The sequence below is a fragment of the Miscanthus floridulus genome, chromosome 1, assembly GCF_019320115.1.
Source record: "Miscanthus floridulus cultivar M001 chromosome 1, ASM1932011v1, whole genome shotgun sequence".
Classification (NCBI taxonomy): Eukaryota; Viridiplantae; Streptophyta; class Magnoliopsida; order Poales; family Poaceae; genus Miscanthus; species Miscanthus floridulus.
In genome coordinates this window covers 34955327-34969931 of record NC_089580.1, presented here as the reverse complement: position 1 = coordinate 34969931, position 14605 = coordinate 34955327, and the positions used below count along the sequence as shown (strand labels likewise).

General features: G+C 49.8%; 1 protein-coding gene across 1 annotated transcript; it reads right to left on the bottom strand.

Moving 5' to 3' along the window:
* Positions 1–9655: 9655 nt before the first annotated feature.
* LOC136479658 (uncharacterized) lies at positions 9656–11877 on the bottom strand. Its single transcript, XM_066477464.1, has 3 exons — positions 11181–11877; positions 10866–11058; positions 9656–10790 (listed from the first exon to the last, which is right to left on the bottom strand). Exons 1-3 carry the CDS (start codon positions 11631–11633, stop codon positions 10228–10230), a joined length of 1209 nt encoding a protein of 402 aa, XP_066333561.1. The 5' UTR covers positions 11634–11877; the 3' UTR covers positions 9656–10227.
* Between the last annotated feature and the right edge of the window lie 2728 nt (positions 11878–14605).

The window sequence follows — 14605 nt, the reverse complement described above, 5'->3', positions numbered from 1 at the left end:
GGATACGAGTGGCCGTGAAATCTGATTTGAATCGGACACTATGAGCTGCGCGAATCTTCTGGTGAGCTGATCTGTTGTAGTTGTTGAAATAGGAAATTCTTTATGATGATCTGGATCTTTGAGGAGATGGCCCTGAAGCTTGCCGTTGTTGTCTGCCTCGCAGATCCATGAGCCAAAGATGAAAGTTGATCCCGTCGGGAAGATTATGTTGTCGAGGTCCATCGAGCTCTCGGATGCAAAGTCGCCGAAAGCCCCTACCTAGCGCGCCAGCTGTCGATGTTTCACCACCGATAGCCTACCACGGGGGTACCCGGGGCAGTATGTTCGGGCTTCGGCGTATCCTGAACTCGATGGTTAACGTAAGAGACAGTCGATTTATCCTGGTTCAGGCCCTCGATCGTAGATCGAGTAATAACCTTACGTCCAGTCGGCGTTAGCCTTTGCGTTGGATTGATTGTGATATGTTGTGTTGTACAATTGTCGTCCTCCTCTCTCAGGAGCCCTGCCCTCCTTTATATAGTCAGGAGGCCAGAGTCCTGGTCGATTTACAATGAGATTTCCTAGTAGGATTACTTAATAGTTCTACTACTAAGATTACATGGGAAGAATCCTAGTTGGACTAGACCTTCTCTCTCCCTTGCGGGGTATCCTGTGGGTCCCGCATCGACAATTTTTTATCAGTAAGACCTTGAAAACCTTGAAATATGCAATTCTAAAATTAAGTTGTTCCTGAAAATTGGTTGCTTTATGTATCTCTTCTTTTTGTACGCAAAACATACTACCTTCGTATATATAACTATATTTGTGAGGGCTGTAAACTTTCTATTTCCTTTCAGAAGCCGAGGCATCGCCTAGCTGCACATCTACCCTACTATATGGCAGAACGAAAGGCCACACCCACACCACTCGATCTATACTGCTAGTTTGTTTGGTCCAGGCAGCCAACATTTGGATCATCAGAGAAGCGGCAACACCTCCATATGACAGGAACTTCACAGATTGATTTGAAACATAACCTTGGTCGCCGTGATGGTCGTCTGTTTTGAATGTGTCGTGGTAGTGTGGTACAGGTTCCCCGCGTCCTCCTTGACTGATCGCGGCGGTCTTCACGTCACTGGTGGCGCGTCCTGGTCGCCGCGGCCGCCGTCGTTTGTGAGTCCCTCAGAGTGCCCGCTGGGATCGCTGATCTTGAGAGATCAATCTTCCAGGTCACGTCCTGCTCGGCCTGCTCCTGCGGATTTCGCGTTACTGGTGCCGCGTCTTGGAAGCCGCGGCCACTGTCGTAAAGACCCGCCCGGACTTTTGCTGCCCACGATCGAGATCGCCCAGCCTGCACGTCGATGATGGAGCCGGCCTGCACGTCCACGACGGAGGCGGCGGGGAATCACATAGGAAGGATGAGCACCGGAATGGAGGAGGGATGAGCAACGTATGCGGAGGCAACGTACGTGCTGCGGCGAGGCTTCGTAGGTGCGGAATCAGGAGATCGAGCGGAGGCGGACTCCGCGTGAAAAGAGCCGTGGATTTCTCATGCGTCAATTTTTCATCTCTTAAATACTAATAGCTTAAATAATCTCGTGCGTCTATATACTTTTTAATCTCTACAGATGAGCAAAGTATTATTTAATAATAATTAATAATTTGGGAGACCAAATCTATGAGGTTGCAATGATGATTAATTATACATAGATTAAAAGATTAGCATAATTAAACATAGATTAAATTTAATAAAGGTAGGAACCAAACATAGTTTAAATTGACAAGTACAAAGATTTAGAGGAATTCACCCGAATCGTGCATTCAGGTTGCAAATGGCAATCTAATCGGGCATTCAGGCTGCAGGAAATGATAAGGCGGAGATCAGATGGAAATACTAATAACCTGTACAAGTCGTCGGTAGGGTCGAGGTGTCCGTCTCCGTGGTGTTGCCGACCTCGATCACGTCCTTCATCACGGCGGTGGACAAAGCCTTGTCGCCGGGGTCGCCTAGGGACTGTGCTAAGCGACAGGTGGTAGATGCGCGCGTTGCTAGCGATGAGGATGCAGAAGCCGTAGCAGCGGCGTCGCACGTGGAGGTACGGCCACGCCTTGCCGTTGACGACGACGTTGTTGACGAAGTACGCCGGTTGCCAGGTTAGTCCTCTTGGTTGGGGTTTGTCGCTGGTTCCGCTGACGAGGAGTACTGGTGGTGGTGGTCGCGGCTAGGACGTGCGAGGACTGAGGAAGGGGTTTCAATATTCCTTTTTCCGCGACGCATGGAGGAGGAGGAGAAATACCATACAAAATATGCTGATCGTTTGATCGTGCGTGAGTAATGAGAGAGAATATTAAGGACAGATCTGGGCGGTTGATTCGGATGTGGTTGGTTTTGTGTGTACAATTTTTGAGGTGCATTTAGGATAACCATCTCAGCAGTGGACGCTTTTCTGGGTGGACAAGCGAAAAAAAAAACTTAGTGCATTAGTAGGGTAGATTTGTACTACGCACACAAGAACCCATCACACGCACGTGTGAGCACTGCTACTCTTCAGGCTTCTTTGATCAATTCCCAGGCCGAGTAGTCTGGTGCTCTGTATTTTCGATTTCAAGCGCTGGGAACTTAGATCCCTGTCTTGGAACGAAGCTGCTTATAATGGCTGTGTTCGTTTAGCTGAAATTTAACTTATCCTGATTTAATAAGGTTACAACCAAACAGACCCGTTCACATCGACGTCACATGTAGGCCCCTTTCGTTTTGTTGAAAAAATAAGTCAAAATACTATTCCGGCCGATTTAGTGTGAGAGAAAAACACTGTTCCGACTAAAAAAATAAGCTGAAAAGATGGATTACAAGAGAAACGAAACGGGCCGTAGAATACAGTAGCAGGAATGGTACGGGTACCACACATTTCGCTACCAAACGTCGTAGTAGGGCCACGTTTAGTTGCCTGCGGAATCGGCGTCGCCCGATCCCCTGTAGCACTGTAGTGCACTATAACATTTCGTTTGTATTTAGTAATAATTGTCCAATCGTTGACTAATTATGCTCAAAACGTTCGTCTCGCAAAGTACAATCAAATTGTGCAATTAGTTTTTAATTTCGTCAACATTTAGTACTCCATGCATGTACCGCAAGTTTGATGTGACGGGAAATCTTCTTTTTGCATAGTGCCAAAGTTTGGATTTTGGTGGAACCAAACATGGCCTAGATCCACATGCACAAACACACACATGCTACTGTGTACATTAATTTCGCTTTCCCTTCTTTTATACGGCAGTTCCCTGCCTTCGTCTCCGGGCGCACCAGGTGCCAAACGTTGCTTTTGGACGAAAAACACTCGAGAGGGAGGACCGCGAGCGCCAAGCCCTGCATTATTGTTGCGAGTTGCGACGACGACTACGGAGCAATGCAAGCAGACGAGCTGACACCAGCTCCAGATGCGTAGGAATACGATGGAGATTTCACCTCGTTTTCCCGGTCGCCGGGCGGCACCAGCTTTTATTTATATTCTTTCTTTCTCTCCCTTCTGTCCCGAAAGAGATGGCGCGGGGCCATCCCGGTCAGGGGAAGAAGAAGAAACCAATGCGGGGGTGCCTCTCGTGAAAACGAATGGAAAGCTCGCAAATTCCTTCGTTTCTCCGGCCGTTTCTTCTTTCCAACTGCGTATATATATGTCCGATATCTCCATCGACCATCGGTTTTTTCTCATCGCTCGCGTGCTGGATCGGAGGATTATTCTTTCCCCCGTCCGTTCCCCATTCGATTCCGTTCCGTCCGTTCCTCCCAAAAGTTCTCATCGCCGTGCCCGTTGTTGCTGCTGTCTTCTTTCCCTTTATGGCACCACCAAAAAAAAAGAGCATTCTCAAGTTCAAGCGTCTCCCGTGATGACTGAACAGAAAGATCAAAGATGCATGACTGCATGAGGCGACTCCTGTGCTTTAGCTTTTATTTGCTCATGAGTTTTCCCTTTTTCTTTCCTTTTCTTCTCCCAAGTCATTTTCTCCTTTATCTTTAATTTGTTCTACTATTACTCAGTAGTAAACTTAACGTTGTCAAGCAAGTCTCTGGTCATGGAGAAAATTAGCGGTAATAATCAGGTGTCAACCTGCGCAAATAGATATACGTTGATACGAACTCGTTGTGCGGATTTGGTGGCTTTGCGGATATTATCGGCTTCATGGCTTGTGAAGCACAGCTAGCTAGCTGGGGAGCATATATAACAATGAGTCAGCTTCATGAAAAAGTAGGAGTACACAGCTGTGGCGAGGTGCATGAAACGAATATTGCCGCCCCTCCATTTTCTCCGGCCTTCTCTTTCGAAATATCCATCTAGTGTCAACATTGTCGGAAAAAGAAAGGGTAAGGTGCTCCTGCTGATTTATCCAGCATTACTACTTGGCAGCTACATTTTGGTTAGAACTCATAAGTGGTGGGTTACAAAAAGGATGATTGGACACCTAAACCTCTCTCTGGATGGACAATAGATTTCACCACCGCCGAGCCTTGCTCGCTACGGAGGAAAAGAAATCAAGGCAGCAACTAGTAGAACATTGACTAGTTATATTACACCTTATTTTCAACCGATAAGTTGCACTACGTCATTTCACCGGACGTCTCTGTTCTAAACGGTGTCACTACTATTATGGATATCAGGAAAGCTGCGAAAACAACTTAGGCTTTGTTTGAATGCTGTCGAATTCAGCTCCAACCACGTGTATTAGAGTGGATTGAGTTGGATTTTGGTTTAAATTCTACCCAAATCCACCTCAACACATGTGGATTGATACGAATACGACTACGTCTAAACAGGGTCTGATGAGATGACATTATCAGCACAAAACAATTTACAAACGATTAGTAATGTTTTTTCAGCACAGAACAAACCTTTAATTAGATAAAGTAAGAAACCAAACGGACTACACTAGTAAGGCTTTTTTTTGCCACTCTACTCTACAGCCTAAACGTTGTTCACAAAGCCTCACCACACGGCGCGGGCGTTTCAGGTCATGCACAGTTAGGCAATGATCACTAGTACGTTCACTCGTCTGATGACTGATGAGAGACGATGGGAAAGATCAAAGCCCTTTGTTTTGCGTTGCTAATTATTTCCCTCTTTTCACTAGGAGAAGAACCTCCCTTTCTTTTTCTAGAAAATTTGCTCATTGCCATCAAAATTTATACCTGTTCCCTCGTTGCCATAAAAAAAATATAGCTTTCCTTATCTGCCATCAATTTGTGTTTTTTTTTCCTCAACTGCCATCACCGTTACCTATAGGTGGTTTATTTCCTTAACTGCCATCTGCTTATGTAGTTTGTTTCCTTAGGCCAGTTTCACTGTAAGGTTTCACCTCCCAGTTTCCAAGATATGAAACTTAACATAAAACGGGTCTCTCTCAGAGTCTCAGTGCATAGTTTCATTGCACAGTTAAATACAGTTATTTTAGCCTTTCATGGGTCGCAGCAGTACTCTCTCTTCCCCGCTCACCGGCGAAGCTGCGCCTGACGAAAACACGGCCGATCGCGCTCGCGGCCGGCAGAGCGCGCCCGTGGTAGGCTGCGGCCTCCCTCGCCGCCTCCATCCAGCAACGCCTCCTCGCCGCCTTCCCCTCCAGCAGCGCGCGGCGGCCTCGCGACGGATCTGGAGCAGCGCCGCGCGCGGCAGAGCCCGCCTTCCCCTCCAGCAGCGCCGGCCAGCCTTGTGACGGAATAGCGCCCGGCGGCCTCGCGACGGAGCCCGCGACGCAACAGCGCTCGTGGATGAAACGACGGAACGCCCTCAGTGGGGGTTTCGTGCGGTTTCCAAAGTTTTGGAACGACGCTCACTCATTTCGTCCCTATGAAATGTTTCCCTTCTCTCTCCGCCTCGATGCATGCCAAAGCACCGATTCTGCTGACGTGGAGCTTTATTTAATGTGCATAAAACCCCCATAAAAACCTGCATTGAGACTGACCTTAATTGCCATTTAACAAACGCCGTGCGTATGTCTCCCATGTACACTTGACAAGAGTGTCCGATCTCTGCCCTGCCAAAGCCGACGTGTTGACTTCCAACCCAGCCAAAACGGATCGGCCTCAAGCCAACAGCGCACGCAAAAAAAAGAGGAGAAAGAGGAACCCGACCCCGATGAAGCCTAGCTCGCGAGCGATCCCGATCCCGCGACCAGCCCGTGCGGCTGGGCGCCACCGACCGACGCCGGGACGCTTTCACCGCCGGGACGCCTTCACCGACGGGACGCCTCCTCCCTGAACATGGTCTGAGGAGGCATGGCGTCGTCGGCACATAGTCCCGACACATGGCTTCCTACAGCCATGTTAACTGTGTTCGCCGGTAAACATTTGAACCAATGAATAAATATCGATGCAGTGTATGTCTAATGCCATGTTAATTGTGTTCAAAATGTTGCTTTAAGGTTGCCTGTCATATTCCTGTAATATTTATATTGATGCTGTCATATTTATGTTGCTGTCATTTATTGATCTCCATTTTATGAGGTCTCCCATTTTATCTGGTATATGGTTCTGGACACCGATGGCATTCAAGGAATTCTTGGATCAAATTTTTGGAGGGGTAAACTGTCTTCCCCATCCTATCTAACAGATGACTAACAGAATGGCAGTTAGAGAATAAAAACCCACAATTTGATGGCAGTTAAGAAAAGCTATGATTTTTTATGGTAATGAACACATTGTTATAGATTTTGATGGCAATGAGCAAATTCTCTCTTCTTCAACCCTTTTCACGTAGGAATAGTACTACTACGGCCTGTGGTGCCTGGCGGACTTTTTTTTTTCTCACCCCTCCTCTTTCAGCGGCGCGTTCCTTGCCTCTGAAGTTTAGTATGGGTTCTGCTGCTGCCCCCCGCTCTACTGCTACTATCGTGCACAGTACCAGTCGGAGATACAAGTGTGTGTGTGAGAGAGAGGTGAGAGCAGGGTTCAGGAAGCAGGACTGCAGGAGGAGTGGGGTGGGGTGGGGAGGCGCAGCCGGTGGCGCGTAGTTTTCCTGAAAGCAAGACGTGCAGGCTGCTGCTCCTGGCAGATGCCGTGGCGCAGCTATGATAGAAAAATCGTCCTCTCCTGCGAGCGGCGAGCCCGTGTCACGACGCCCCGGCCAACGATCCTCACCACACCAGTCACCACCACACACACCAGTGGTACTACGGCACCACACACCACTACGCAGTCACGCGAGCGGTCACAGAGGACACTGCGCTATCTACCGCGGCCGTGGGCTCCGGTCACGGCCTCACGGGCCCCTGTGCTTGTGCAGTGCAGGTGACCCACCACCCGGGCCCGGGGAGCAGGAGGAGGAAGGGAAGAAATTACGGCCACGGTTACAGACAGGTGGCCCCGTCCAACGGTAACCGGGGACCCCGTCCCGTCGGGGACGGGGAAGGAAACGTACGTTACTCTGCTGCCTCGCGGTGTGCCGGTGTCGGATACCACCTTTTTACTCTTCTAACGTCTGAACAGCGAGACGGTAAACCGGTCAAGTTACCGAAGGCCGCTCAGCTCCGCTCCAAAAGTCCAAAGCGTGGTTTGACACGACGGAAAGGTTAACGGCGTAACAAAAGCTGCCTTGAGCCCTTGACACGGTGGAGCCCTCGGGCCACGCGGCCCGCGCGTAGCAACCTCCAGCTCTCCACTCGGCACCTCGGCGCGCGCAACGCAACCGCGTGGCGCCAGGTGGTCAGACGCCGCGGCGCCACCCCGCCGCTCGTCCCTTCACCCGACCCGAGAGCACGCCACGACGTCACGCCCCCCGCTGCCACTGCCAGTGCAGCTGCAGCGCGAGGCCGGATCGATGTCGATCCATCGTGCAGGCAGGCGGAACGAGAAAAACGGCGGGTGCGGGGGAGAAAACAAGGCGTGAGCGGTGCGTGGGACGAGATCATGGCTTGGCTTCCGAGGTGGCGCGGGGGTGCGGGGACGTGGTGGATTGCGAGCAGGGCACGAGCGCGACGCAGTTTTCACTCGTGCCGAGGCCGGCCCGCACACATGAGCGATCGCGGTCCGTGGCGTGGCTGGCTTGGGTTTCACCGAGCGCCTTTCGCTTTAACCGCCAGGTCCCAAACGGAAACGGTGGGTGCGTATCACGAGGATCCCGGACGGGTTGGTGGTGGTGGTGCCAATTGCCAAACTCCTGCCCCCCTTTCCCCCTTTTTCTTTCGTCTACAACCACTAACCAGCAGGGTAAAAAAAAGGCTAGCTCTTTCTCCTCGTGTTTCAACGACCGTACTTTGGACCTTCCCTCCAACTAGCTGTGCAAGTCCTGCTCGTTTCTTTGACGTGTTTAACTGCCCCTGTACGACATATTTTATTTTTCAAGCACAGGGTATTAGTAAATAGGAAAAACATTATTTGTCGTACCAAGAATAGTACTATCTTCGTCCAAAAAAAAAAGCAACTATATATTGCGTGCAACGAAAAATAATTCACGTTTGACCAAATCTTTTAGTAAAAAATATTTACATTTATAGCTTTAAATTAATTTATTGTAAAAATATATTTCGTAATTAATCTGATGATATTTATTTAGTATCATAAACATGAATATTTTTTATGTATGATTGGTCGTACTTAAGGTATTAAGGGCGCGTTTAGTTCCTAAATTTTTTTTGGGTTTGACTACTGTAGTATTTTCGTTTATTTCCGTTTGTATTTGATAATTAGTGTCTAATTATGGACTAATTAGGTTCGAAAGTTTCGTCTCGCGATTTCTCACCTAATTGTGCAATTAGTTTTTTTTTCGTCTATATTTAGTACTCTATACATGTGCCACAAGATTCGATGTGGCACTTTAGGGTGAAAATTTTTTAGAATCAGGGCCTAAAACGGGGGACGGAGACACCAGGAGAGTTCATTTTTGCTGCGGTGAAATAGGTGAAGTGCGAGGGAGGTAAAGGCGATCCGCGGCGTCACGGCGTTCCCATGGGCAGGGCACTCGCAGTTGAGTGCTGGCATCGATGCAGCAGCAACAGCAGGTGAGCAGGGAGGCCAGGGCGTGGGTTGCGGTGGCCCTGCACCGGCAGGCAGCGGCACTCCTCCCGAGACTGCACGAGCGGAGTCACGCCGTGCCAGGAGATTGCCGCCGATCCACTGCGCTTCTCCGCATTCCGCTCATTATTTTAACCTTATTTCCGTACTCGCGCAACTGGACGACGGAGAGTATCGTCCATGCGACCATGCCAGTAGCTTCTTTGCTTGATCAGGTAGCTCATCAAGATCGTATCTAGAGCATGTATCTATCATCTTGTTTAGTTCCTACCTACACAGAGTATTAAATAAAAAAATATAAAAATAACTAATTTCACGCATTACCGGGATGAATTTTTTAAACTTAATTAATCCATGACGGCAATATAGTAGTACAGTAACATTCGCTAATAACAGACTAATTCGGTTTAATAAATTCGTCTATCAGGTTACTAATACCTTGTGTAATAAATTCGACTCTCAGATTACTAAGACCTTATATAATTTATTTTATTATTACTACACAAACACTCTTACTGACACCCAATGGAACGACCTAAACTTTAGCCCTGATTTAAACACTAAACCTATATCTTCTTATCCGAGTATGGCAACCCAAATTGAGAACAGGCACAGATCGCAATTCTCAATTCAGAACCGAGACAAGAAACAAAATTCTCAAAACAAAATGACAGCATATCTGCAATAGCCATTGCTCATATATCTGGTTCTCTTCCATAGCAACAATAACAAAGCGGTACTCATTGTTCATCTCCTCCATGTACCAATTACATGCAGCACCAGTACAAGGAGAGACGGTGATTACTTACGCCTACAAGTAGGCAAGCCGGTGATCATGAGGCATGCCACAAGCAAGCAACCTCACCTCATCTTGATCACTTTCCTTGCAACTGAAACCGAAACTACTACTGCTACTGCATATTACCCCGGCAGGACAGGAGGGATCACAAAGCCCCTCGAGATGCCAAGACCAAAACTTACAAGTGTCAAAAAGGAAACCAAAGGCGAAGGTTCTAGCGAAAGACGGCGGCAAACGCAAGTGTTTTTTCTCTTTTTCCGAAAATAAAACCCGGAAAAACACCAAAACACCAAAAACTAGATCCCCAAACGGATCAAGAGGCGCGGCGAAAAAGAAAAGAAAAGAAAAGGATGGTAAAAAATTTATGAGAAGAGGGGAGTAGTAGTAGTAGAGGGGCTACTAGCTAGCTAGTAGTAGTACTAGTAGTTATTCTCTGTTCACCACACCACGCTCAGGGGACGGCAGCGAGCCCCGTGACGACCTTCGCCTTGGGCACCTGCTCCTGCTTCTTGCTCGCCTCCTCCGACGGGCGCCACGGCGACACCACCACCGTGATCTTCTCGCCGACGCTGACGCCGCCGCCGACGCCCTCCACGGCAGCGCCATCCCTGCTAGGCTTCCTGTCGAACAGGAGCTCGAACTCCCCGGAAAAGCTCGCCGCTTGGACCGGCGTCGCCGCGGACAAGGGTGCGGCGGGGCCCGGCACGACGACCTTGTCGCCACCGCCGCAGCGGACGTGCGGGGACAGCCACTTGGCGCGCATGTACTCCGGCTTCCGCCACGGCGGGAAGTGGAGCCCCTTCTTCTTGAGGCTCTGCCGCGCTGCCTCCGCCACGACCGCCACGATCTGCCCGAGCCGGTCCGGTGTCCCCACGAACAGAGGCGGCAGCGCCTGGAGCGCCGCGCGGTACGCCTTGGTCGACCGCGCCAGCTCGAACTGCGACCGGAAGTCCACCTCCACGATCAGCCTCACCTCCTCCTTCCCCACCACGGCGTCGATGTACTCGTGTTCCCCTGCGCACACAGATTCCGCGGTGGTCAGCACCGGCCGCACGCCAAGGATATGTTGGACCGAACCGCGCCACATACCTGCGGGGTAGGAGGGGGCCTTCTCCCACCGGGACTTGCACACGGAGGCGTCGTAGCCGAGCGCCCTGAGGCCGTCGGCGACCGCGCGGCGGCACTCCGCCTTGCCCTTGCAGCCCTTGCCGCACTTGTCGGCGAGCCTAGACGCGTCCGCGAGGAGATTCCGCTCCGCAACGCTCGCGCTCTGCACCAAGCCCTGCCACGAAGATAAAGCCCCCATTCATTCATCATTTCGATCCATGCGGGTTTGGGTTTGGGTTTGAGTTTGGAAGGGGGAGAATTGCAGATTTCCTAATTAATTCGCAAGAAATTTCGCACCTTTAGAGCCTCCAAGGCGTCGCCTGCCCCGGCGGTGGCCGGCTTGGAGGCGTACTCGGAGGGGAGGAAGTCGAACTCGTCGTCGCTCTCCTCGTGGTTGCTACCGTTGAAGCAGTTACAGCGCCCCCGCGGCGGCCGCTCGACGGCGGTGGCCTCCTCCATGAAGCTGAGCACCATGCGGTCCAGCCCAAGGGACCCCGCGGAGTCGCCCTCACCGGCCGCGGGCGGCGGCGGAGGCAGCATCTCGTCCTTGTCCCTCTCCTTCCCATCCGCGGCGAACTTCTCCGACGAAGACACCCTCACCAGCAGCCTCCGGAACCTCGACGCCCTCGTCGTCGGCGCGGGCTGCTGCTGCGTCGTCGGCAGCAGCGGCGGCTTCCCTTCCATGGCGGCACCGTGGTGCTGGTGGTGGTGGTGGTGACCGTTCTTGAGCTGGAACGGCATCGATCGCATGAAGCGCAGCGACTGACTACCACCACAACATCTCGCTCGCACAAGTAACCAACCCAGAACCAACCGCACCAACACACCACCGGCCAAAACCAACCACCACTCCCAGCGTGCTTCTGCCCGTACGCCGGCGGTTCGCCGGAGGCGAGCGCTCCCTCTCTCTGTTTTTTCTTTCCCCCTCCCTCTCCTCTTTTTCACAGTCTACACGCAACGCGAGGGGGAGAAAACCAGCAGGCGAGCCAGGCGAGAGAGGGGGTTCAAACGGGAGGACCCAGGGCGAATTTAAAGGGAGTGCTGTCTCAGGCGGGCCCACCATGACGTCGCCGTGCGGTGGGACCGGGCTATCAGTGGTAGTACGTGGCGGAGCCGGTCGCGCCGTGGGTCGCAGGGACGCCGGCACGCGTCCCGCGCCGTGGGATCACGGCGTTGCCGTTCGTGCTGGGGAACGCGAAAAGACGACATCGGTCCCGCGGCATTGGGTGGTGGTTTCGTCGCCTTGTTTCAGACTGGGAGGGGTAGGATTGGTATTTGTTCAGGGAGAGGGGTGGATGGTGCGCGGACGTGGGGAACGGCAGCAGCAGCAGAGTGGACTCGGTGGTGTACCGACTACCGGCTCGGCCCGTTCTGGATTTTATTTTCTGGATAGGGCTATTATTTTAATGTGAAGCGGTGGGGCCGGCAGAATACTTCAATCTAGAAGACTTTTTTTTTGTTCAAGGCGTTTTTTTTTATTTTTCTTTCCATGCTTTTCGTCAAGTTCTTCGGCCACCTAATAGCAGAATTAGGCCGCGTTTGGCCGGGCTCTGGGCAGCTCTGGTCCTGCGGTTGAATCACTGTAGCTACATTATTCATCAAAACTGTTTTTCTCTCTCCTTCTTTCCTCTCTCACTGATACCACTGGAGCCGGAGCACGCAGGAGCCCAGCCAAACGGGGCCTTAATAACACTCATTGGGAACTATTATGGCATTGTTTAAGGAGAGAAAATTCTCATATGGAACTAAGGCCCCGTTCGGCTTATCTTATATCCGGTTTGTTCGGCTTCTTTTTCAGCCAAAACATTATTTTTCTCTCACAATATTTTTAGCTATAACTGTGTTTTTCAGCCACTTTCAGCCAAGTTTCAGCAAGCCGACCGAAGCCTTTGTTTTATGATGAAGTATTATTTCTTGTCGAATATTATTATGCTAGTAAACTAAGCATAGCTAAGCTGGTTAAGTTTCGTGTAGAAACATGCCCATACAAATTCAAAATTTTGACTTCACTTCTAGATTTATTCCTAGACTTAATAATGCTATTATTTTAGTGGTAGACGAAGTGTCTGTTAATAGCGAGGTGCCTGTTGTGAGTTTGCATTGCTCGGTCTTAACTAAATGTTCATAGAAATAAAATGAGTGTGTGCATTTTTATAATGATCCACTGAAGCCACCACACATCTATGCATGAATAGTGCTATTTCGTCAACTAAGATATACGCTAGTTCGATCTTTTGTAGATGCTAATGCTACTAGAGACATGCTAATGCTATTTCGTCAACACTGTTTTGAATGAAAAAAGAAGTAGATCAAGCTGATTTTAATGGCACGCAATCGGGTACAATATGTTTAGATACATAGTTTTTTATTATGTACTTAAATGTACATTGTATTTAGATACATAGCAAAGAAAAGCTAAAAATATTTTATAATTTAGAATGGATGGATTACTAATTTTCTGTATCTCCTATAAGAAACCAGCAAGATACGAGTTGAATCCAGGCGGAGAAGTTTCTCCATGTTTACTCTCTCCGACCATAATTGTGCGTACTTTGATACCACGCGGCCACGGAAGACACAACTTTAATTTGACCATATATTTGTTGTCATTCTCTGATATAATTCGATAAACAGCTTTCTCGGAAATGCAGCGTACCTACGATCATCTTCAAACCGCGAAATACATGTAGAGTACAACGTAGTACCAATTAGAAGAAAGTTTGTAGTCAATGCCGGAAACAGTTAACCGCCATGTAATAATAATCCAAAACGGACATCCTGGAATCTGGACTCCAGAATGCGACATTAGCACTACCATTCAATCCAGTAGTGTTTGACTGACCAGCGCAGGGATTAGGGAAGAGCGAGCGGAGACTTGGGATTTTAATTTAGCGGCCTGGGCTGATTGTTTCGTACACACTCTCTCTCTCCTCTGCGTCAAAACTGCTGTTCCATACACCCACTAGGTCGCGTTTAGTTCCAAACCCAAAATCCCAAAAAATACTACAGTAGTCATCACATCGAATCTTTTGATATGTGTATAGAGCATTAAATGTAGATAAAAAAAACTAATTGTATACTCCCTCCATACCCGAAATTCTTGACGTTTAGGACATAATTGTGCTTACCAAGGAGTGATTAATTAGGGGGTATTTTTCCCTGTCTGCCCCTATTAAATATGGTTGCGCGTGCATCTCATACGAGAAAGTTACCCATCCCAGATGGCTAGTGCACTGAGGCGTGAGAGTGGCGAGCTGGGGTCGATTCCTGGCGGCCACAATGTTTTTGCTGGGGGCTTCATTTGCATGGGATTTTTGCATGACACTGTTGGGCCCTGCGTGGCGCGTTTTTGAGGTCAGTTTTTGCGAAGGATTGGTCGTGGCGCGCGCGCTGAGCCGTAGAAGTCGCTGGGAACGGACGCGAACGGAATGGACGCGAGCGCCAGGGCTAAACCCGTCCGAGCGCGGCCGAGCGAGCGTAGAACGTCAGGTTTTGCGAAAACACGATGGGAGCCCAGGACGTCAAGAATTTCGGGTACGGAGGGAGTAGTTTGGTTGGAAATCGCGAGACGAACACTTTAAGCCTAATTGGTCCATGATTGAACACTAATTGTTAAATAAAAACGAAAGTGGTACGGTAGTCCCAATTCTAAAATTATGCCACCTAAACACGGGCTTAGGATGGACGACGACTGTAGCGTGGTCAAACAACGAGACCTGGCC

Bases quoted from the DNA above. Each gene is read 5' to 3' on its own strand.
- LOC136479658 (XM_066477464.1), bottom strand. From the start codon at position 11,633: ATGCGATCGATGCCGTTCCAGCTCAAGAACGGTCACCACCACCACCAC. The intron at 11,059-11,180 runs GTGCGAAATTTC...TCTTCGTGGCAG, and splicing joins ACGCCTTGGAGGCTCTAAAG to GGCTTGGTGCAGAGCGCGAG. The intron at 10,791-10,865 runs GTATGTGGCGCG...CTGTGTGCGCAG, and splicing joins GGCCCCCTCCTACCCCGCAG to GGGAACACGAGTACATCGAC.